We start from the raw sequence: 24,795 nt of genomic DNA, 5'->3' as shown, positions 1-24,795 counted from the left end.
TAACATGTAGGCTATGGTTAGAAGAGTGATTTACCCATCTACATTCACACATAAAACAGGAAGTGGTTTCCCGAGTGTTCAGGCATATAGTTCTTTTGCAGATGCTTTGTCTCCTGTAAAATCATAGCTGCACAGTACTATCTGTCTGAACGCTTAAGGTTTCTCCTGGTATCTGGAGAGATGAAGGCTGGTAAAGCACTGTTAATGCTGATGGTTGGAGTTGCCCAAGGTAAGATTGCTCATTATGTCTGACGCCTGGAAACAAATGTGTGTTTTAAGCAAAAATATAGGTTGACAAGAAAAAATATTATTTTGCAAAGAATGTTTTAATCAAAACTGCATTCTAATATAAGATGCCAGTAAACAACAAATACTCCTATTCAACATGTTTGTGGTACAGGCTTTTGTTCAATCAAAAATTAAATCAGGTAAAAGTACAGCATACGATGTTTCAATTAAGCCTAGTTTTAGAGCATAGGGATATGTAAAATCATCAAACCAATTGTATAATTTCCACTTATGAAAGAAAGTATTCAAAAACCAAAAGAGGTACTGGAGATTTTAATCAAAAATATATTTGGCTTGCTTTCATTACAACGCAGCAGTTTTAGCAAGTACAATGTCCCATATTAAAGAAATGTTTTGAGTTATACATATTTTTCTTTTCATATTTAACAATGGCTGGGATGGAAAAAATGTCAATAGTTCCATGAGGTTACAGAGATGGTGACTCAATGATTAAATGTCACTGATGGTGTTTTCGGTTGGCATTGATATGCTTGTACCGCTGGTGCAACAGAGCAAATGCGATCTTGCAGCCCAGTGCATTAGTATGATGACTGCAAATTTCCATTACCTATTTTTGTCTGCGTTTCTTGACTGCAAAAATGTAGGCCTATAGGCATACATTTTAGGTGAAAAGCCATGAAAAGGAGAAGGGCTTATTTCAACACATTTCCATGTAAACAGGTTGCACCTAGCTTTTACAGAAATGTGTTAGCTCAATATGATTTTTGAACTTTTGAATACAGGCACATCCTTAAAGTGGAACTCCAGCGAAAATTGAATCCATGGTCTTTTTCTGCATTAATACACATCAAATAAGCCGTGGAGACAGTATTTTTCGTTGATCAACCACTACAACTTGTCCCGGTATATGCTATAGCCTCAAATCGCAAACAGTGGATTAGCTAAGGGCGGTAAGCTTAACGCTTCCCAAATAGCATCTGGATTTCTAGGCTTTTCCCTCTGAAATTGCACTGTGCCTACTTCAGAGCCCACTGTTCCCACCTTGTCTGGTCTATAATCAAATGTTTGACCTCTTTAGAAAGCTGAGACCCTGTAGTGTAGGATTCCTGTGAAAATTTCAAGACCCAATATGCTGCATCTACTCATTATGACCGCCGCACCGCGAAGAACAATCATATCCATGACATTTGAAACACTTTTTTTTTGTAATGTATGTGTACACATGTACAGCCCCCAAATAAATAAATAAATAAATCTGAAATAACAAATCACATATATATGCAAATCATGATATATATCTATAAACATATACACATACACACTCACACACATACATACATACATGCACATACACCCACATACCTATACCCACATTCATACATACATACATACACAAATACACTCGTACGCAAACATAGCCTACACACATTCCTACATACATGCATAGATACATACACATATATACACATGCATACATTCACACATACACACAAGTGCATACACATAAACCAAAATAGGTCATATAGGTTTAGTCAATTTTTTTTTTTTCCGCATGGCCATGTTAGGTCGCTTTTTTTCTTTTTCGCTTTGACCATGTTAAGTCACAGATACCTGTGATTACAACACCTCATTTTTACTTTTTCGTTTTTAACTAGGTGGCACTATACATGAAATGAGTGGTTATGGAATGGGTTGACATGGCCCCTTAAGATCAACATACAAAAAAAGGTGGTCCTCCTAAACCCTACGGTTCTCGAGATATTCACAGAAAACTGTGTCCGCCCTACCCACCTTTCGTGGGGGTCCAGTCCAGCGGGGGGGCGCTACAGATCAAAACGAAAACGAAAAACAATGGTTCCATGCTATCCTTGTGGGGCTACATGCCCACCAAGTTTCGTGCAACCCGGTCTTTCAGTGTCCCGGGAATCATTGACGGAAAATTGGCCATTTACATTACATTACATTACATTACATTACATTTGGCTGACGCTTTTTTAACCAAAGCGACTAACAACATGGTAAACAGTAAGTTTTAGAACAATTCTCACAATTTTAGGACAGTTTAAAAAAAACACATTAGAGTACAGTAAGAATAAGTGCGTCGGTGAGTGCTGTATTTTAACAGTTACTTGTCAGTTTAACGGCTGGTGAGTGCTAGGATCAGTAAGACTTGTTGTAAGTGTTGCTATGAGAGTAGATGTTCTCTAAAGAGCTGGGTCTTCAGGAGTTTTTTGAAAGTGGAAAAGGATGTCCCTGCCCTTGTAGGAACTGGCAGTGTGTTCCACCAACGAGGAACAACAGATGAGAAAAGTTTGGATTGGCTTGAGCGTACCGGTGGTAGAGCTAGACGTCGTTCGTCAGAGGAGCGCAGCGGTCTGGAGGTAGTGTAAGTCTGTATGAGGGCATTCAAGTAGGTGGGAGCAGAACCGGAGACTACTTTGTAGGCAAGCGTTAGAGACTTGAATTTGATACGGGCCGCCATAGGTAGCCAGTGTAGCTGGATGAGCAGCGGGGTAACATGTGCCCTTTTGGGTTGGTTGTAGACCAGGCGTGCCACCGCGTTCTGGATCATCTGAAGTGGTTTCACTGCGCAGGCTGGGAGACCTGTCAGGAGGGCATTGCAGTAGTCGAGTCGTGAGATGACTATTGCCTGAACCAGAAGTTGGGTAGCATCTTGAGTCAAGTAAGTCCTGATTTTCCGTATGTTGTAGAGTGCGAAACGGCATGACCGGGCGACTGAGGCAACATGATCTGAGAAGTTTAGTTGGTTGTCGAGAACAACTCCAAGATTTCTTGCAGTCCTGGTCGGTGAAACAGACAGGGAGTCAAATTTGCAGCCATGCTGCGCGGCGGTCATAATGAGAAAGAAAAGGAACAGACATAGCAAAAATGCTCATTTTGAGAACTAGATTTTGCATTTTGTTGTCCAGTGTGTAATGATTGATTAAAGAGTGTTTTTGAATTGGCAACAAGTTGTAATGTTTGAAGGCAAGATTGCTTTTGCTGCATGTTTTAAGTGTTTTGAAAGAGTAACAGCCTTTTGCAAGCAAAATCTGTGATTTTGTCCAGAGTGCCATGGGTGTTAACTGTTTTGAGAATATAATGTCAGAGTTAGCACAGGTATCAAAACGATCGAGAAAACACAGACACACAAACACACCCTCACTCCCCCTCTTTGCTTATATGCCACTTTATCACACTATCTGCTTTTGTGTGTATGCAAATTAGAGCATTTTTAATGAGATAGGGCCTCATTTCCATATGTAAACATTAAAATATAAAAAACATGCAATACATTTTTTTTCTCATCTTAACATAAGTAATCAACTCAGAAAGTTTCATGGTGATATCTATTATTTACATTTTTTACCCTATTCACCTGTACTGCCTCGCCTTATTGCCTATTTATGCTAATTATGCAAATTGCCCAAAGTGCAACTTTAGGCAACCAAGTTGAATTCCACCCACTAGACCTATAGATGACATTTCTGCAATAAAACTTTAGGGTACTCAACATTTCTGGATGAAATCATGACTAGACTAAATGTGTTCACACATTTCCATTGGGTTCACACATTTCTCACACCCTTTTGGAAAACATGTAACACATATGTCATTCAAAACCCCCAAACTCTATTGGTTTTCCTGTGCTAAACATAAGGACATCTTTCACAGGTGGTAGAGATTCCTTGCATATGTCTGAATCTGTGATACACCATGTGTGAAACTCATTTGCACAATTCTTCAATCAGCAATCCTTCATTATCCATAAGAGATGCCATGTCTGTTCTGTGTTGCTATTTGCAAGTATGGATCTAATGCACATTTAGACCAAGTACTGTATTGCCTCTTTGGTGAAGAGTGCAAAAGAACAGCTAGTACAAAAGGTGTTTACTGTCTATTTCAATGAAAAATGACAAGTTGTAGTTCAACAAAATTTGTCTTGCCTAGGTGCTTACTGTAGGTCTTACATGTAAATGCAGTGTTTCCCATACATTGACTTATTTGTGGCGGCCCACCACAATATCAACACTGACCACCACACAATGATTTTCCATGTTGTACTAAATTGTGCTTAAATCTGGTTAGCATCATAACCACGCTGCGCTAATTTGTTAAAAACTGTTGCATTCAAGTCAATTCTGCAAACCTACCACCACAAATAGAATTTAATTCTGTGGGACACACTGAAATGACAGTTACATCTTAGGAGGAATGAATACAATTATTTTTTACTCAGTACATTTAGTCTTTTCACAGTTTTTTTCTGATACCAGAACAATGAGAAAGAAATGGAACAGACATAGCAAAAATGCTCATTTTGAGAACTAAATTTTGCATTTTGTTGTGTGTGATTGATTGAAATCACACAGTGATTTGATGACAGGATTTGTTGTTTGAAGGCAAAATTTGCTTTTGCTGCATGTTTTAAGTTTTTTGAGAGTAACAACTTTTTGCAAGGAAAATGTGTCATTTTGGCCAGAGTGACATGGATATTAACGTTTTGAAAAGGTGATGTCAGAGTTGACAAGCATTAAAGCGATCGTGGAAAACTGTAACTTGATGCTAAAATGTCTTTTCACTATCCCTGATGGTCATGTAGTAAGCTTTCAGTGACAGAAATTGGCCCAAGAATCGAAGTACAGTCAATTTAGGCAAATTCAGACACTTTAGTTTTGGTGACAATATAGCTACTTTCCTTGAAATATTTGTGAGCCTTGAAATCCTTCATGTGAACTTGAATATGCTCCATTCCGTAGAGGACACCAAGGTTCTGCATTATGTGCTCAGGAGTGAGTTACAACTGTGTGCAAGGTTTTGAAACACGCAGTGTGTAAGTGTGAGAACGAGCACTACCTGTAGGAAGTTATGGTGATGCTACTGTACATCACATCATCTGTAGGGTAAAACTAACCTGTACCCACACAGCTAAACAGTCTAAATACAGCTCACATTCAATATTAGTAGGTGAACATTCCAGTGTTTGGTGAACTCTGCTTCACAATGATAGGAAAAGCCAACATCAAAGGATCAAAAGGCAATGTCTGAATTTTTGTACATCACAAGCCAGTATCATTTTCAATTTTTTGTCCTCTGTAGGTTCAAGGTTGACAATTTGTTTGGTTTTACAATACTGTTGCTATGCAACACTAACCCACAGAAAAAACTTCAAGTTGTCTCTGATGTTTAGACCATTTGAGTGTTAAAGCAGTCTCACTGACAGAGAGTATGTGCTATAGTTACCGCAGAACACGTCATTTTTGGGTAAAGTGTGGGGGGTTTTGGTGGTTGTAGGAAACCAGTTATGGAACAGTGTGCCTTCCATGGCATACCTACCCCCCTCCCCCACCATTCTAAGTGAATTTTATGCACCATATTGTTAAGTAGCATAGTAATATTATACACCATTTGAAAGCTTGGACTTTTGGGAACACACATGACAACCTTTTTCATGTACAATTTGTATGGTGCTTTACATTGTCAGATTAATCTCACTACGTCTCACTTAAATTTGATTAAAAAAATGCCCCCCTCCCCCTCTGGTGCTTCCCTACTTTCTATCTGCAGTGCAATGTAGATGCCACATATTGGGTCTTGACATATTCACAGGAATCCCTAGAAATGGAATAATCATGTTGTTCCATCCAATATTAGTTGTGCAGACCATCTTATACATACCCATTGAAGCAACAAAGAAAATGCACAAAAAAAAAGAGACCAGGATTATGCTTCTACACCAAGAGGTTGCCACACAGTAAGCCTTTTATTGTCATTATGCATATTGGGAACCCAAAAGTCCTATGAGGAGTTTCCATAGGGCATTTTACAAAGCGCATGAGCATACCTTGGCAAACTAGATGTACCGCAGAGCGGTACAACATATGACCGCTGCCCAGTCCAGCACATTTTTTCAGCAAAAATAAGTCACGCTTATCAAATTCTGTTCATTTCCTACTTTGTTCCTTTTTTGTGTGTTTGTAATTAAGTGTTTGCAGAGTGTGTGGTTGTTTTTGTGTATATGTGTTTTGTGTGTGTGTTTGTGTGTGTGTGTGTGTGTGTGCTTGTGTTTGTGTATGTAGGTGTGTTTGTATGGATGCATGTGTGTGTGTGTGTGTATGTGTGTTTATGTGTTTGTGTGTGTGTGCGTGTCGTGTGTGTGCATGTATATGTATATGTGTGTGCATGTGTAGTGTGTGTGTATTACGTGTATTTGTGTGTGTGTGTGTGTGTTTTTATGTGTGTGTGCATGTGTGTGTGTCTTTATGTATGTGTACATAAATAATGCAAATCAGGGAACCACCTACTCTTTGCGATAAGTGCCATGGGATCTTTAACAACCATGGTGAGTCAGGACCTCAATTTAACATTCTTGCAAAGGAAAACATCTCCTGCAGTACAGTGTCCCTGTCACTGCAATAGGACATTGGGATTGATATTTGTTTGGTGGCTTTTGGCCACAGAAGAGTGCCACCTACTGGCCAGCCACCAACACCACTTCCAGCAGGAACCCACTCTTCCAAGGAGGTTTCTTATCCAAGTACTAACTAAGCCCGCTTAGCTTCAGTAATTCAGCAATTCAGCAGTAATTCATTCAGTCAGGGTATCTGCTGGTCTGGCTGCTGGCTAAAAACAAAAGGTGAAAGGCATATATGATTCTAACTGTCTCACTAAATTGCATTATGCACACTCAATTCTCACTGGTATCTGCTAGACAAGTACCAAAACATGATTAGTTCATAGATTTCACATGTAAAATACATTTTATACAACCCCACCCCCATCTGTCTGCCTGTTCATAATTCTGAGAAATTCTTGAATTGTGTGCATGTGTGCGTGTACGTGTTTATGTGTGTGTGTGTGTGCGTGCATGTGGGTGTGCCTGTGTGTGTGCATGTGCATGCATGCGTACATATGTCTACTGTGTGTGTATGTGTCATACGTATGATTACTGTGAATGTATGTGTGTGTGTAATATATATATATATATATATATATATATATATATATATATATATTAAAGAAATGCTGCCAATTTGATGTTTAACTTAAAGTATTGATAAATGTTGCATGTCACTTTAAGAGAGTCTAAACGGTTCCCATAACGTCCTTTTGCCAGCTGTTACTCACAAAGGATAAGGCTGATCCAACTCTAGCCTTGTTTGTTTGTGCCACATTGACAACACAATAGTAAGTTATTACAAGGAGCCTTCATTGTTGGGATATGGAAACATGTAATGAGTTGTTGCTTGCGTGACATTTTTGTTTGCCATTAAAAGTGCAGTATGACCATGGTAGCCACCTAGCTATCTGAATGGAATAAGCTATGTTTCATATGCTTAGCAAACGCTAGTCTGTTAACATGAACATTTGCAAGCCTCCAAGCACAGACACTTTAAATCCTACCTGATGCCTTTCACCATCCACTTATTTAACTGCTGTCGCATCCCTTGACATGCCATCTCCTTTTCCCTCTGTCTTTTTCTATTTTTAGCCACCGACAGCTTTTTGCTGTATCAATCTTTTTCCATAGACGGCAAATCACTACTCGTAGGCCTAACTGCTCGCTCAGTGCTCACGTGCCCCCACTCCCTCTTCTATGTCAAAATTCTATTATGGAATCTTATGAGATAGGGCGTCTCTAGCCTGATAATCCTCTAAAATGTAATATAACATTGAGAAAATGTTGAAATCGTTTAGAAACGCACAACAGTAGCTACATATAGAAAATACCAAATAAATAAATATATATATAATTTCTTTTTACCATCGCTTTGGTGCCCCCATGGTGTTATATATAGCGCATACTAGGGGTGTAAAGATTAACCGATACGTATCGGTATCCGTTTTTAATGTGTAAGATATGGCTACATCGATACGTGAAGCCACGTATCGGAATAAAACTAAAATGAACCGGTCGTTATATCGATTTACTTGTTACGAATCGGTTCACAACCTTTTCTGCTCGCTCAGACTCTCATTTACGTTCCAAGCAGCGCGTTCATCCTATGTCCGGTTTTGAAACTATACGTGGCACGGAATTGTGGGTAATGCAGTTCGTTTTTGGCTACATTCATTGCCCAAAGTTGTCAAATGACCTCATTACCCATACATCTACTGCAACTTAAGCACGTGACAACTCTCACTCGGTCGTTTGTTTTACAGTTTTTACTCTTTTGTTTTTCAAAATCCAGCGCGAAATTAAACACTAAACAGCAACGATAGTCTGTAGAGTAGCCTTACGTTTGATGAAGGGATTTCCTTAATGTTAAATAATAATTTGGCCCTTGCTAAAACGATGCACAAATTATTAGCCAATTATTTTGTTCATAATTCACTCAGACTTGTGGCATTATAGGTCTACCGTTGGAACAAAATAAACCCAGAGAGTTCATTGATATGTAGGCCTATTTTATTATTGTAGGCTATATGAGAAAAGGCCAAGAGTGTCTTAAGCACTGTTTTATTTTATTTCGGTATTGTCTTACCTCAACAAGGCTACAGCTCCATGAAAACAATCAGATATAACTCTATAAAGTCTATAAAAAAATATGTTGTATTTGGCTGCTGTGTTTGACTGAAGTGTAGACTATTCTTTTTTCATTTCAATACAGTATATGAAACAAACCTCAGTTTAGATAATCATATTCACACATTTTTTTGCCTAATTGACAACCATGACCATGATAACTGATAATATAAAATTAATGTGCACCTTGAGCAAACGATAAAAAATCTTTCAGAATGCTTTCCATTCTTGAACTGCATCGAATCGCATCGCATCGAATCGTACTGAATCGTTTTTTATGAACATCTTTTCTTGTATCGAATCGTGCCCATGTATCTAGATGCGAATCGTATCGTCTTTTACATGAGAGATTCACACCCCTAGCGCATACCCACTTTTTGCGCCACTGGGTCCAGTCCAGCGGATCAAAACGAAAAACAATGGTTCCATGCTATCCTTGTGAGGCTACATGCCCACCAAGTTTCGTGCACCCCGGTCTTTTAGTGTCCCGGAATCCTTGACGGAAAATTGGCCATGCAAAAAATTAAAAAAAATAAAAATCTGACTCAACCTATATGACCGCCGCTTCCCTGCGCAGCGGACATAATAATGGTCTAAAGTAGGGATGCACCGAATCCAGGATTCGGTTTTGGATTCGGCCGAATATTGGATTTTTTGACGGGGTTCGGTTTCTGCCGAAACGTAGAATTTTTCCCCACCGAACCGAACCCTACACTTACACTATGCGTGCTACGCTGGTCGACGTCATGACGGCGCCATTGATTATAGTAAAGTGTTTATTTAGGAAAGTGACATATCTTATTTTTGATCGTTTAATAGAACAAAAACGTGCCATAAACATCTACGTGTCCGAGACAGATGGGATGCAACATATTCATGCACAGAGGTGGACTCTGATGGAGGATGTTCTCAAGGTGCTCAGACCATTCAAGGAGTTGACTCGAGAAATAAGCGCAGAAAATGCGTGTATATCCACTGTCATGCCAGCTGTGATGATGTTGAAGCGCTATATCCACATCGAAACAGACGGTCATGGAATCAAGCAGATGAGAACCCGCTTACTGAAATCTCTGCAGGATAGGTTTGAGGGAAGCGAGCAGAATAGCCACTTAGTTGTGGCAACAAGTCTGGATCCCAGATACAAGGCGAAATTTTGGGTGAGTGACACAGAACAGTGCCATTCAAAGTTGCTTGTGCAGGAGGCTGTATCCCGTTTGCGTGAATCAGATCAAGACACATCTGCTAGGCCTACAGCAACTGAACAGCCTGAGGAACAAGGCCCGACACCTCGCACTAAACGACACTGTTCAGGAATCTGGAGTGGCTGGGACGATCTCTACCGCAGCAATACAGAGCCAGTCACATCAGGTGCCGACGCGGAGATAAGTGCATTTTTCGGTGAACCCCTCATTGCCCTCAGAGAAGATCCTCTCCAGTGGTGGAAAACAAACCAGCAGCGATTTCCGCTGCTGGCTCAAACGGCAAAGATCTATCTCTGTGCGCCACCAACCTCTGTGCCCAGTGAAAGACTTTTCAGTACTGCTCGTTCGGCATCATTCGTTCCCACACTCGCAACTGGCTGTCACCTCTTAAAGGAGAATTCCGGTGTGATATTGACCTAAAGTGTATTGAAACATGATACCGAGTGTGAACGTATGTCTCATAGCCCATCTCGGCTTGTCCCCTACACTCCAAAATCTGGCGCTAGTTAGCCGATGCTACCAACAGCTTTTTCAATAGTGGTGCTTCGGCATCGGGCTAGCCATGCAAATAAATCACTGTTTTACACCCATTTACGAGGCTATGATAAGGGATCAGATTCCAAAAATAATTCAGTGGAAATGCATGGATTCCAGTTGCTGCTACTGGAAGAAACTGGAATCCATGCATTTCCACTGAATTATTTTTGGAATCTAATCCCTTATCATACCTGTTCATTCTTACTCGTTGCTCGACTTATCGTGACTAAATTCAAGATGGCTGCAAACGCTAAACTTTGTGAAGATACTGTCTGTATAAATCGTCTTGTAAGTAAACTACCAGTGCTTTTTCAAAGTTCTCAATGTCTCGTTTTAAATGTCAGGGCCCTCGGAAGTCTACCAATGAAGTGTGGAGATACATTGAGCCTCGTAAATGGGTGTAAAACAGTGATTTATTTGCATGGCTAGCCCGATGCCGAAGCACCACTATTGAAAAAGCTGTTGGTAGCATCGGCTAACTAGCGCCAGATTTTGGAGTGCAGGGGACAAGCCGAGATGGGCTATGAGACATACGTTCACACTCGGTATCATGTTTCAATACACTTTAGGTCAATATCACACTGGAATTCTCCTTTAATGCCGAGCGTCTTGTTTTCCTGAAAGGGAACGTTCATTTCATGTAAGAGGTTGAGGTTAGCCTACAGGTTAAGGTTATAGGTGTGTGATTAGGCCTACAATTTTGTGTTATATTTGGCTACTGTTAATCGTAGTTTAGCTGTTCCAACCAAAACAACAGCAGTTTTTTGAGTAATTGTTCAATAGCCAACCATTAGTCACCAAACAAAAAACCTTTTATTTGCATTGTTGCACTTTGGTTTGTAGCCTACTTTAGTAGTTGCACTTTGGTTTGTACTTTATGGGATTAAGACTCATATTTTGTATAGGCTATTGGTTGGATCTTGAGATGGCCTAATTGTCAAAATAGTCATCCTGGCCTAATGTTGCCTTTTTTACAGTTAAAATAAAATTAAATATACACTGCTGTGGATGTTATTTACTTCATAAATGTGTTTAATGTGTTAATAGACTGAGGATGGAGTAGGATTCGGTATTCGGTTTCGGATTCGGCAGAATCTTAACCAGTGGATTCGGTATTCGGCCGAACCCCAAAAATCTGGATTCGGTGCATCCCTAGTCTAAAGCAGTCATTTTTTATTCTATATTGATCTAGTTCCGCACACAGCTTCACAAGATCTGGTGCTAGGGCTCAGTATCCGGCAGAAATATAAAACAGTATTCTAGCCTCTTAACCTCTGTGCCAGTACTTCCCACAGCTATTCAGGGGCTCGTTTCTAGAAAGCGTTGTTTGCCAACTTGCGTCGCAACCTTGGTAGTTCGCTCCATCGTTCTTGGATTTGGTGTTTCTAGAAAGGGTAGTTCGAACTCTCAATCGCAAACAAGGACGCAAAATTTGGTCGTTCGAACTACTGCCCCTGGGCAGTCGTACTTGTGTCGTTCCTTGATAGTTCCAGTTGGTGTCCTGAGCGCCTAACCAAAAATCACAACTGCCCAACCAAAAATTGTGAAGTGGATGTTTATCTCGTGACTCAATGATTGATCTATCCTGTAGCTTTATTTTAATTAAGAGACTGACTCGCCTACTTGGCTCATTCTTGCTATTTATGTTAATTCGAGTATTGCCTTGCTTGTTGATAAGCTAGTATTATAATCTTCACAGACTCTTAGAAACAGCACAGTAATACATGGTGTAGTGGCTAAAGGAGGTGACTTGTTATTCCAGCGTTGTAGGTTCGATTTTCTAATGATGTGAGATTGTCCTCTTTCTTCTCGCTACCTGCAGGTGAGACACGTAGATTCAATTGTTTTTGACTGATGTCTTGTACCTATGGTCTCTCGATGTAAAGTAACTATATACATAAATATGTATGGTCAAAACCTTGTGTCTCGTAGGCCTACTCTTACTCAGAGGTGAAAAGAAGAGATAGGATGCGAACTCCGGCCGAGCGCACAGTGCACAGACGCGCTGCCGTTAAGCCACAAGACAGTTGATAACATTTGCGATACCCAGAAATTCGTCTAGGCTATATACTTTTTCCAACATAGATATTTAACACAAACTAGATGTACCGCATAGCGGTACAAAATATGACCGCCGCTCAGTCCTGTACATCCGTTCCGCGAAAATAAATCACACTTCAATTTGTCTCCATATTTTACTCCATCCCCCACTCTTGAAACTTTTGCGTATGCTTGTTTGGCATGCCTGAGTGTGTGCGTGCGGCTGCACAGAAAGTAGCCTACTGGTGCTGAAAAGGTGAATAGATTGTAGAATAGCCAAAGAAGATGTAGCATTGTTATAAAACCTTTAACCCTCTAGGCGCCACAGGCGACTATAGTCGACAAGATGCGGCACTGAGTAAAACGGCCGATTTAGTCAAATAGGGTGTCATGTTTCGTTCGACTTCCACTCCACTAGATGGCAGACATGTCATACGTCATCCCCGAGTCGAAAAAAGGACACGCTTTAAACAAAACTTTCTAGCTACAGCTCATTGAATCAGTGCATGAAATACCGGAGCTAGTGTGCGTGTGAGCCACTTTGTCAGAGCGATATTGTCAACGTCAGCGAGTATTTGCATTAGATTATCGTCTAATGGCATCAAAAAAGTTTACCTGAAATGAAGTGTTGGGTCTTCTATTCGCGGACCCTGATTCTGAAGGGGAATATCTGCCTTCAGAAAATGACGGTGATTCATTTAGTGAGGCTTCAGATGCGTCCCTGCCTTGCAATGATGCCGCTGGACAAAGTGAGAGTTTACTCCATAGTTTAGGTTACACCAAGCACAAACGTTGAATCGTTTGCCCAATGTCACTGGTGGGAATAATGTTTCACGGGTTCGGAGTGTTCATCGGGAAGTTAGCAGGGTGTTAGTGGTGTGGCGAACGAGGCTGGAGGTAGCCTAATATCCATAGCGCTAGCTTCTGTCTTCTGAACGTGTGCCTCTCCACAATCGCGGCGACAGTAACGTGGTGGAGCCTTTGTCTAATGCCACTGGGTATGTTAGACGAGGTCGAAGTGCTCATAGGACAGTTAGGGGGGAACGTAGTGGCAGTGTGGGGAGTCGCAATGAGAATGACAGTAGGCCTAGTCCGAGCTGCGCAAATTCTCTCCACTCGGCGCGCGCGAGGCAGATCTGGCCATGCTGCTCGCATGGTGGAGGTGGTGACACGCTCTCTCCCTCTCCCACACACACACACACACACACACATTAGGTCATGCATAGTCTATCACAAGATGATGGGAATGCCGGCCCTGTATGGATAGGGATAGGGAGTCATTATCTCTACAGCAAAAGGCCTGCTACATAAAAAAAAAAATGTCAGCCATTTAGTAATGATTTACACTGTTGATTTGCTATCTACTTCCCTGATCATTTAGGACATACAGTACACTATGTGTTCCTTTTTGTGTGTTCATGTCCTTGTGATGTGTGTGTCTTTGTCAGCTAAGAAAAAAAAAAGAAAAAAAATACTAACATTGTCTCTTGTCTTGTCTCGTCATCTCACTCCTGATCTGTGCCTTGCCGTGGCAAATGAGCTTTTGAACTAAACAGGTCTTGTCTACTTGTGTTTGTGTGTCATCTGAATAATATATATGTGGCCCATACATGGAATCAGAGTGCCTACTGTATGTAGTAAATGGAAAATCTCTACAGCAAAAGGCCAGTCTACCGCTACATGCATTTGGTTTGTTTCTGCCATTTATTAGTAATGATTTACACAGTTTGTTCACTACTTACTATTTACCTGAGCATTCAGTATTGTGCAATATAGCATACAGAAGGTGAGGGACATTTTGGGGGGAAAGAAGTGGTGCATTTTATCATTCAAACATGCGACTTTTCATGAAAATTCTATAATCCAAGATGGCCGCCACCATATGACGTCATAATATGCAAATTAGATATAAACATTTAATCTCTACATAAACTTTGGGTCATCCTTAATATTTCTCTAATTTACAGAAAGTCTCTATCTCTTATCACTTTTAAGATATAGCCTTTTGAAATGAAGATGTCAAAATTGATCGTTTCGGAAAAAAACCTCTGGCGCCTAAAGGGTTAAAATCTCTAAACAATCACAAGTAGGGCAATTCATCACAGTTCATCCATTGCAACTGGATTGATGAAAGGTCACTTACACCTGTAGGCTACATTGTATTTGGGAAAAGCAAAAGGTATCAGCATAATGTTATTTATTTATTTATTTATTTATTTATTTATTTTTTATGTATTTTTAAACAAAAACATCTCTGTCAGTTCCATGCCGTTTTCAACAGCTATCAAAAACAAAGGTCATTTTTGGATGGATGGATTTTTTGTGAATGTTTCTTCTTCTACATAAGATTTTAGTCATCTTTAGTTCATGTAATACTTTATTGTCAATGCACAAATTAAGTAACAGTAGTCTGAAACGTTATTGTTAATGCACAAATTAAGTAACAGTAGCCTAGTCTGAAACGAAATGCTGTTTTACATCTAACCAGTGGTGCAAATAACTGACATGTCCAAATGGGCCTTGATGAAATGCGTCGCTAGACTGTTCATACACATTTTAACGGGCCAAAGTTGAAGAGCTTTTGTCCGTTATTGTTAGTGCAAATATAGGCTGATTCATGTTCCCTTGCCTTGTTTAACTGAGGTCCATGGCTAGTCTGGCTTTCATCAGACCAAGCTCAATCTTTTAAGAAATCAAAAAATAAATAGCGGGCAGATCAGGCTGGGTTCACCCAGCCTAGTCCATAGGCACCCGATATTGTTTAATTTTCTGATTGAGATATACACGCTCTGGCTATTCTAAATGCAAAAATGCATCAGGGAGTTATGACAAAACGGTAACTAACAAACTAGATCCTAATAGAAAGCTGTTAGCTTCCCTAAGCTACAGGTAGGATTATAAGGTAGGCCTATTTACAACATAAATTGTCAATAGGCTATGCTGGCGACACAAATAAAATCTCCTTTGGAAACCAATGGCTTACGCCTTACAGTATCAAGCGGACTTAAACTGTCATATCGTGGCGAAAAGTTGTAATAACATTCACGCAGCTCCATGAGCCAAGGAAAGCGCGAATGAAGTAGCCACTTCTAAATGGGACCCACTACACAGTAGCTTAAGGTGTTTTGCTAAAGCAGCCATAATGAAATGAAGGTGTCATTGTTTGGATACTTCACACACACGTGCTTTTTAATTTCACAGACTACAACTACCAAGCTGTAATCAAAGCACATCGATTCCCCTCTCACACCCTGCACGCACTTAAAACAAAATAAACAGGCGTCTCAGTCTCACCCATGTATAGGCAAAACTGTATCAGACCGGTGTAACGTTGGTAAATCTTCCATTGCACAGAATGATTTTGTAGCACGTGCAATAAATGACAGTCGAAAGATACAAACAGTGCTGCTATACATTTGCTTGGTATAACCGCATTTATAGTTTTCTACAAATGCAATAAATAAAATGCCTCCATCACTCAACCAACGCTAACGGTAACATTACCTAGGTCCTTATTGATATTACAAGATTAACGTACCTGCAGTAAAAACCAAGCATGTCCGATAAACATCCTCAGATTTATTTCGGCTTCAAGAAGAAATGGGAATTACACTTCATGTGAACATCGTCCTATCCTTATTAGATGTTCGCTGCGGTAAATTACAGTCCTTGTATGAAGCGTCCATTGTTTTTTCCAACCCACTTTTAACTTCCAACAAAATTACGTCTCACTGCAACGATGCGCCATCTAGTGGACAAACGACTACTTCTCGCCAATACTGAAAATGCAGCCATGATGATGATGATGAATATTTATTTTGGCTTTCTTTTAATCCTACTGAATTTGTAATTATGTATCGGCCGTTCTAATACCGATAGTATGTGGGTGCCTGTGTGTGTGCATGTGTATATGTGTGCACCGCCATTTACAGGCCAATGAGTGTACAGTCACTAAATGTACACATAACCTAATTTTTTTAGACCCCCCCATGGATGAAATTCTACGAAACTTGGCATACCCCCGGAGAATGCCAGGTCAATCATACACATAAAATTTGGTGCAGTTCTGAACATCTTAACTGAAGATAGGGGCGATTAAAGCAGAATAATATTGCATTTTCATTTTTTACCGGGGGGTGGGGGTGCAAATCACAAATGAGTGATTATGAGCCAGGTTGATGTGGGCCCTTGAGACCAACATACCATAAAAGATTCTTCATCCTCAGTGCCACGGTTCAGGTAGTTATTTAGGAAAAACTGTTTTTTTTTTGCGGTTCAGGGGGCCCAGCATTGGGGGGGTTGGTGGTGGTCCCCGGGGACGAAATGAAATTTTTCTGTAAAAGTCTAGTGGGGCTACATACCCACCAAATTTCATGTACCCCGGTGGTTCGGTGTCCCGGATATCAATGACCAAAAATTCAGGGAGTAGATGACGGGAAAAAATTCTTGAATTGTGTGCATGTGTGCGTGTACAAATTTATGTTTATGTGTGTGGGTGTGTGTATGTGCGTGCTTGTGTGTATGTATGTGTGTGGGTGTGTGTATGTGCGTGCTTGCCTGCGTATGTGTGTTTGTGCATGTGCATGCATGCGTACATATGTCTACTGTGTGAGTATGTGTCATACGTATGATTACTGCAATGTATGTGTGTGCGTGTGTATCTGTTTATGCACATGTGTGCACATGGAATGGGTTAACATGACCCCTGGAGGCAAACATACGGAAAAAATTGGTCATCCTAGGCCCTACAGTTCTCAAGATATTCACAGAGAACTGTGTCTGCCCTACCCTCCTTTCGGGGGGTCCAGTCCAGCGGGGGGGCTACAGATCAAAACGAAAAACGATGGTTCCATGCTATCCATGTGGGGTTACATGCCCACCAAGTTTCGTGTACCCCGGTCTTTCAGTGTCCCGGGAATCATTGACGGAAATTTGGGCATGCGAAAAAGAAGAAAAAAAATCTGACTAAACCTATATGACCGCCGCTTCGCTGCGCGGCGGTCATAATAATGACTCATATTGGTCGGCTTCAGTTAACTATTTTAAATCGGTTTAAATTAGAAAAATGTCGACATAGGTCGTGGCAGAGAATTTCTAGGGGGTGGGGTATTACACGTTGCCACTGTTTCCACCAATGATATGTATCGCTGCATCATCAACAACGTTGTTGGAACTATGGTGTTCGAACGCCGGAGGTAGCGAATTGCGACACAGGTATGATGCTTTCTGGAAACAGGTGTAACAATGTCGTTGTTTGGTCGCAAGTTGCGTCGTATCATGGTGGTTGAGCAACGTCGTTGCTAACTTTTCTAGAAACGACCCCCTGATTGTACCCTAAGAAACGACAAGGTCTCAGCTTTCTAAAGAGACCAAGCATTTGACGGTAGGCCAAACTACAGTACCCTCCAGAATTATTGGCACCCCTGCTAAAGTTGACTTAAAACCGGTATAAAAAATAATCTGTTGGTGATTTATTGTAATCTCACAATGAAAGAAATTAGGAAAAATCCAACTTGAAGGGAAGCAAATTTATTTTGAGAAAAAAGAAAATCTCATAAAGAAATAAATATTCTTAATAAAAACACGTTGCTCACAACTATTGGCACCCCTGTTTGTAATACCTTCTTAAGCGCCCCTTTGCCAATAAAACAGTTCATAATATTCTCCTATGACACCCCATAAAGTTGAAGAATACAAAGCAAAGGATTTAAGACCGTTTGTCTTTACAAAATCTCCCCAGATCGTCCAGATTCCTATATCCACACTTGTGCATTCTCCTCTTTGACTCACCTGACTGTTTTTTCTAGGGAGTTTAGATCAGGGGACTGAGATGGCAAATGTCCGAAGTTTGATTTTGTGTTCAGCAAACCATATTTGTTTTAATCTGGATGTTTGTTTTGGTTCATTGACCTGATGAATGATCCGATCATGGCTTTTAGTGTCTTGGCAGAGATTGACAGATTTCCTTTGAAAATTATCAGGTTTTTCTTGGTGTTCATGATACCATGCACCTTAATTAGGTTCCCAAGGCCTTTGGGAATAAAAACAGCCCCACAAAAGCACAGACCCTCCACCATAATTCTCATTAGGAATGGGGTTCTTTTCAGTATAGTCTTTACTGTTTCTAGCCAAAGAACGCAATTTTCATTTCATCTGACAATAGACCACACTCCCAGACAAAGTCACTGTACCATTCAGTAACTCCTGCTGTTTACATTGGTAATGAAATGACTGGACATGCTTTTCCCTGGCATTCCCTCCAAATAATCTATGAGCAGTGAGGTCACTTTTGAAGATTATTTTGGGGACTTGGTGACCAAGATGATACCTTTGTCTGTAACAGTGGTTCTTATAGAATTTTTTGCCTATCTTACCATCCTCCATACTGTACGTGGCGGCAAGATAACCATGGGTCTTTGTCCAAGCATGTTTGTCACATTTCTAGATGATTAGAACCTTTTAATCATTGTTTTAACTGTAAATATAGGCATTTTCAACAAAGTACCTAGTTTATAGACATTCCCTAACTTACAAATGTCAACACACTTTCTTTTTATTTAAGTTTAGTGTATTATCTTGTCTTTCCGATGTTGAAAAATGACTAGAGGATTTAGCCTCTGTGTGACTATTTTCATACCATAGTGAAAAAGAAAGTCATGAACTACTTCTGAAAGTTCACGGACGCTCTGATTAACTTAAATAAATTGAAATTAGATAGGAAAATACTTCTGTTAGGTTTTGTATATAAGATTTTTCAGGGGTGCCAATAATTGTGAGCAACGTGTTAAAAATATTTATTTCTTTATGAGATTTTCCTTTTTCTCAAAATAAATTTTCTTCCCTTCAAGGTTGGATTTTTCCTATTTTTTCATTATGAGATTACAATAAATCACCAACAGATTATTTTTTATACCGGTTTTTAGTCAACTTTAGCAGAGGTGCCACAAATTCTGGAGGGTACTGTAGGTGGGAATAGTGGCCTCTGAAGTAGGCACAGTGCAATTTCGAGGGGGGTAAGCCTAAAAATACCCATCCCATATGAAGTTAACTGACATGCTCAAGTGTGTGCTTGTAAAGTGTTATGGGTTTTGAAAGAGTGGAAATGGTGTTGAGCGGAGAGGAATGTGTAAATGATTGTAACTAAGTCCACTGAAATTATCTGGATTCTCTATTCACAGCAATGTTTCAACCGGAGACCATTTGTGATATAACACAGAAGACAACATGTTATGGGACTCTGGGACAGACAATGTACATGCAACTGTCAAAGAACATCAAAGGAACGGCTGTAACTTTATATCACAACAATGTGAAGATTTTGATTTTTAGATCCAGGAAAAACAAGACTACATTATATGGATCCTGCCAAGTCCTGGAGAAAGAGGAGAGATGCCAGTTTATCCATGAGAATGGGACTCTGAGTATAAGATCAGTGCTGAGGAATGACTCCGGACCCTACAGAGTAGAGCTGCATAATGAGCATGATGGGAAGAGAATGGGCGGTCACGAAGCCCAACTAACCATTGAGGGTAAATTTTAAACTTCAAAATCTCTAATGCCAGTATTTGACACACTTTTTATTAAATGTTCTTATTTGGACGGAGCCGTGGTACAAGGTGCTGCATCCTCCACATTAGGGTCCAAGTGACCAAGGGGACTCACAGATTTGAATCCAACCTGTACTTCTTTCCCCACCCTGTCTCTCTCTACAAATAACTTTCTGTCATTAAAGGCAAAAAGCCCCAAAAAGTATGCTGATGAGTAAAACTGTCCTGAGTAACACATCATATTTTGTATATATACTTACTTACAGCCTAACTTTTTTTTAAGGATCACTGTGATGCTGGGGGTATGTGGCGTCTCAGAGCTCTCTGTGTGTTTGATGACTCTGATGTCCCCTCTGTCCAGCTCCTGTAGGTACACCTGTGCTTACCCACCTGTGTGATGACCCGTATCGGACTGTGAACTGCTCGTCCAGTGGAGACAGTGTTCAGTACAGCTGGTCTCTGGATGGGAAGACTCTGGAGGATATCAGAAAGACTCTCCAGCTGACTGGGAATGTGACTGGAAAACTCACATGCACCGTCAAGAACAACGTCAGCAGTAGAAACGCAACAGTGCTGCTTGAACCCTGCCATGGTAAAGTTTTATTATGACCGCCGCGCAGCAAAGCGACGGTCATATAGGTTTAGTCAGATTTTTTTTTTCTTTTTCGCATGGCCAATTTTCCGTCAAGGATTCCCGGGACACTAAAAGCCCGGGGTGCACGAAAATTGGTGGGCATGTAGCCCCACAAGGATAGCATGGAACCTTTGTTTTTCGTTTTCATCTGTAGCCCCCCCGCTGGACTGGACCCCCTGAAAGGAAGGTAGGGCGGACACAGTTTTCTGTGAATATCTCGAGAACCGTAGGGTTTAGGAGGACCACCTTTTTTATATGTTGATCTTAAGGGGCCATGTCAACCAATTCTATAACCACTCATTTCATGTATAGTGCCACCTAGTTAAAAACGAAAAAGTAAAAATGAGGTGTTGTAATCGCAGGTATCTGTGACCTAACATGGTCAAAACTGCACGAAATTGAAAGTGTAGGATCATTATGACACCCTCTGAATGCACGCCAAGTTTCGTGGAATTCCGTTCATGGGGGGCCATATAATAAATTAATTTATGTTACTGTACACCAACTGGCCTGTAGGTGGCCGGACAGTTTTCTGTGAATATCTCGAGAACCATAGGGCCTAGGAGGACCACCTTTTTTGCATATGTTTGCCTCCAGGGGTCATGTTAACCAATTATGCATATGCACACATGTGCATAAACAGATATTCACACACACACATACATTCACAGTAATCATACGTATGACACATACACACACAGTAGATATATGTACGCATGCATGCACATGCACACACACAGGCACACCCACAAGCACATGCACGCACTCGCACACACACACACACACACACACACACACACACACACACACACACACACACACACACACACACACACACACACACAAAAACGTACATGCACACATGCACACAATTCAATAATTTCACAGAATTATGAACAGGCAAGATGGGGGTGGGGTTGTATAAAATGTATTTTACAAGTGAAATCTATGAACTAATCATGTTTTGGTACTTGTTGTCCAGCAGATACCAGTGAGAATTGAGTGTGCATAATGCAATTCAGTGAGACAGTTAGAATCATATATGCCTTTCACCTTTTGTTTTTAGCCAGCAGCCAGACCAGCAGATACCCTGACTTTGCTGAATTACTGAAGCTAAGCAGGAACAAAGTAGGAAATGAACACAATTTGACAAGCGTGACTTATTTTTGTGGAAAAAATGTGCCGGACTGGGCGGCGGTCATATTTTGTACCACATCTAGTTTATACTTCTATCTTTCGTCTAAGTTTGATATCTGTGTGGGGAGTGATACTGAACAGGGGACTGAGGATGTAGACACCCAGAAACATCCAAACCTAGAATATTCCTTTCCATTTCTAAACACAGGGGATGTGACTGGTGTTGGGTCAATTAATTTGTAGAAGTGATTTGCGTATTATAAATTTATTGGGGAAAGCTATTACTATTATGCTCTTTTGGTTGATATTTGGATAATTTTCATATTCAATCTATTATGTATTTAAGACAAATAGCTTTCACCAAATTGTCAGTTTTCATAATGTAGACATACTAATGTTGTTTTAGTATTTGTTTGTTTATTTGTGCAGACACCCAAACAGTGACTGTGACTGACAGTAGTAACAGGACTGAGCCCGTGACCAGCAGACCTCCCTTCTCCATCAGTGATGTCATCATAGAAGGCGAAATGCACTGGATTTACTGTCAGTTTACATTCATTCTGAAAACTAACTGTATAGTAGACAAACTGTCAGTCTCCATGCATTTATATGATTTAATGCATATCCATAACCATACATATTTTATGTTACATCTTATGTTTGTTGAACTTGAATGCTTTAAGAATGAACATGGTGCTCCAGTTGCATAACTGATGAATGAATATGTATAACCACACCATACTGTAAATGGCTTTGGAAACAGTCAGTGAGTTATTGTCTGACCAGGGATGTTTACATATCTCTTTTGCCCACAGATGTCATCATAGCTGTGTCTGCAATGCTTCTTATTAGTCTGACTGTGACTATATATTTATGCAGAAAGAGGACGACTCAGACAGCAGGTCAGATGCACAGACACAAACACACACACACACACACACACAACTTAATATGTATATAGACATGGGATATTTACACACTTATTTAGGAGTTAAAAGGGAGTTATTTTCCCCATGCTGAGGTCTATGTACCTTCCTAGTGAATTTCCCCATGCTGAGGTCTATAATGTACCTTTATAGTGAAGTTTTGCTGCGATGTAACATGTGACTTACTAATTACAAAATATATGATATCATGTCTTTACTTAACCTCATTATTTCTCATTAATAAATTATGGACATTGTAAGATTGTTTAAAATATGTAATTTTGGATTGATATTGTATTTATGATATAATTGTAATCTATGTAAGAGTCAGTCTAATCAAGCTTATGGCTGGTAATCTACTGTACTGCTGGTGTGCAGCTAGACCAATCAATGCTGGGTGTTCACCATATTAGGTGTGTTCTTTCACTGTTTGAGATGCAAGACTTGAGAAAGGCCTAAACGTCATCTCCTATTAAATCATTGTGGCATCTGAGCTCCTAGAGTGTGCGATCTCATTCTGTATTTAAGAATATGTCTAATTAACACCTAGTGATATCATGCTATTTAGCCCCTCTTCTTTCTCTCCCTTTATTCTGACAGAGCAGGGATGGAGTGCAGATTTGGACCTCAGAGCTGATGCCACAGAGAACAATTACTCCGAATAAAATGATTCAACAGACAGATGGATGATGATTCCCATACAGCTGATATATTCTAAAGTCTGGAACAAACTTTGTTTCTAGGTTATATTTTTAAAAAGCTTTCGGACAAAAGAAAAACAGCATTTTCACAGCATGGCAGCATTGAAATGTGTCATATTTACTCATATTTCCACTGGTCATGGTAATGTTCTCAATAGCCAGTTTCCACTCATTGTCAGTGCCGTGTAACTCTGTCAGTCTTGTTTCCAGTGTCACTCCTTTCCATAACTGCTTGTCATATTTCAGCGCCTATATAGTTTCCAGTGAGTTGGTCTGGCCAGCTACAATACTATTAGTGACAGAGGCTGTAGGTGCATTCACATATCAGAGAGAATTATTTCATTTCTTCACTCTTCAATTATTTCACTCTTTTACAGAATGTGATGTTTAGACCAATATTGTAATATAATGTCAATGTATGCTTGTACACTGCTTTGCTGTTCTGATGTGAAATGAATACTGATGAAAACAGTTGACTCTCTATCAAGATAACCTATCCTTTGTTTACAATTTAGTTTTCTATTAGTCTTTCTGTTGTGTTATTAGTGTTTTGTGGCATTAGTACAGCATTAGACAACAATAAATAAAGAAAAATAAAAGTAAATATTGCTATTGCTGTAGTTGTAGCTCTGTAGCTAAAATCTTAAGAATAGCCTAAATGTTATTCCATTGCTGTAAGTCACTCTGGACAAATAGCCAAATTAATAAATATAAATGTAAATAAAACATTTGACTCCATTGTAGATATATAAGTGTATTTGTGTGTAATTATGGAAGTATATTTGTGTACATATCAAAGGAAAGCTAAGGCTACAGTTTGTGATGAAGAAGATCTCCTCACAAACACGCCTCACACAACACAAGGCTCTGCTAGGTTCTGTGTGTGTTTGTGTGAGTGTGTAGGTGTATGTGTGCTCCTATCTGCTGTCACAGTGGAAAAAACTAAGCCTTGACGACATTCATCGCCCTCTCCTGGTGATTGAAGGTAAAAGCACACAATGGTGGCATGTACTAAGCTTCTGACTCGACCCTGGCCTACCTTGCAAAAAATGGAAAGTGTGGTGTGGGACACCCCACACCTGCTTGAAGACTGAAGAATGTGTTCTCTTAACTTACCAGTTGCTCTTTTCCTGCATGCCTCAGGCCTTCAGAGTGGGAACCCCAGACTCTGACGACACCTTTTGACTCACCTGAAACTCCTTCACTTTAGTTCTAAGCCAGAAAAAATGACCCAAAATGTACAAAAATATCCATAAAACATCCTTAAGCAGTTAATCCTCATGATTCTTGTTTTG

General features: G+C 40.1%; 1 protein-coding gene and 1 long non-coding RNA gene across 2 annotated transcripts; one reads left to right on the top strand and one right to left on the bottom strand.

Moving 5' to 3' along the window:
• Window positions 1–68: 68 nt before the first annotated feature.
• Window positions 69–24,247, top strand: LOC121682242 (carcinoembryonic antigen-related cell adhesion molecule 1-like). The gene is made up of 6 exons (XM_042062298.1): window positions 69–229; window positions 19,734–20,084; window positions 20,464–20,694; window positions 22,303–22,416; window positions 22,689–22,775; window positions 23,400–24,247. Exons 1-6 carry the CDS (start codon window positions 181–183, stop codon window positions 23,462–23,464), a joined length of 897 nt encoding a protein of 298 aa, XP_041918232.1. The 5' UTR covers window positions 69–180; the 3' UTR covers window positions 23,465–24,247.
• On the bottom strand, window positions 11,389–21,250 carry LOC121682245. The gene is made up of 3 exons (XR_006022480.1): window positions 21,239–21,250; window positions 19,501–19,505; window positions 11,389–11,672 (listed from the first exon to the last, which is right to left on the bottom strand). It is a non-coding gene; the product is annotated as an uncharacterized LOC121682245 (long non-coding RNA).
• Window positions 24,248–24,795: the final 548 nt, after the last annotated feature.

The sequence above is a fragment of the Alosa sapidissima genome, chromosome 14, assembly GCF_018492685.1.
Source record: "Alosa sapidissima isolate fAloSap1 chromosome 14, fAloSap1.pri, whole genome shotgun sequence".
In the NCBI taxonomy this organism is placed as follows: Eukaryota; Metazoa; Chordata; class Actinopteri; order Clupeiformes; family Clupeidae; genus Alosa; species Alosa sapidissima.
Note: the sequence above shows the minus strand (reverse complement) of the source record. Positions and strands in the feature narration are given on the sequence as shown.

Bases quoted from the DNA above. Each gene is read 5' to 3' on its own strand.
- LOC121682242 (XM_042062298.1), top strand. From the start codon at position 181: ATGAAGGCTGGTAAAGCACTGTTAATGCTGATGGTTGGAGTTGCCCAA. The intron at 230-19,733 runs GTAAGATTGCTC...CTCTATTCACAG, and splicing joins GATGGTTGGAGTTGCCCAAG to CAATGTTTCAACCGGAGACC. The intron at 20,695-22,302 runs GTAAAGTTTTAT...TTATTTGTGCAG, and splicing joins GCTGCTTGAACCCTGCCATG to ACACCCAAACAGTGACTGTG.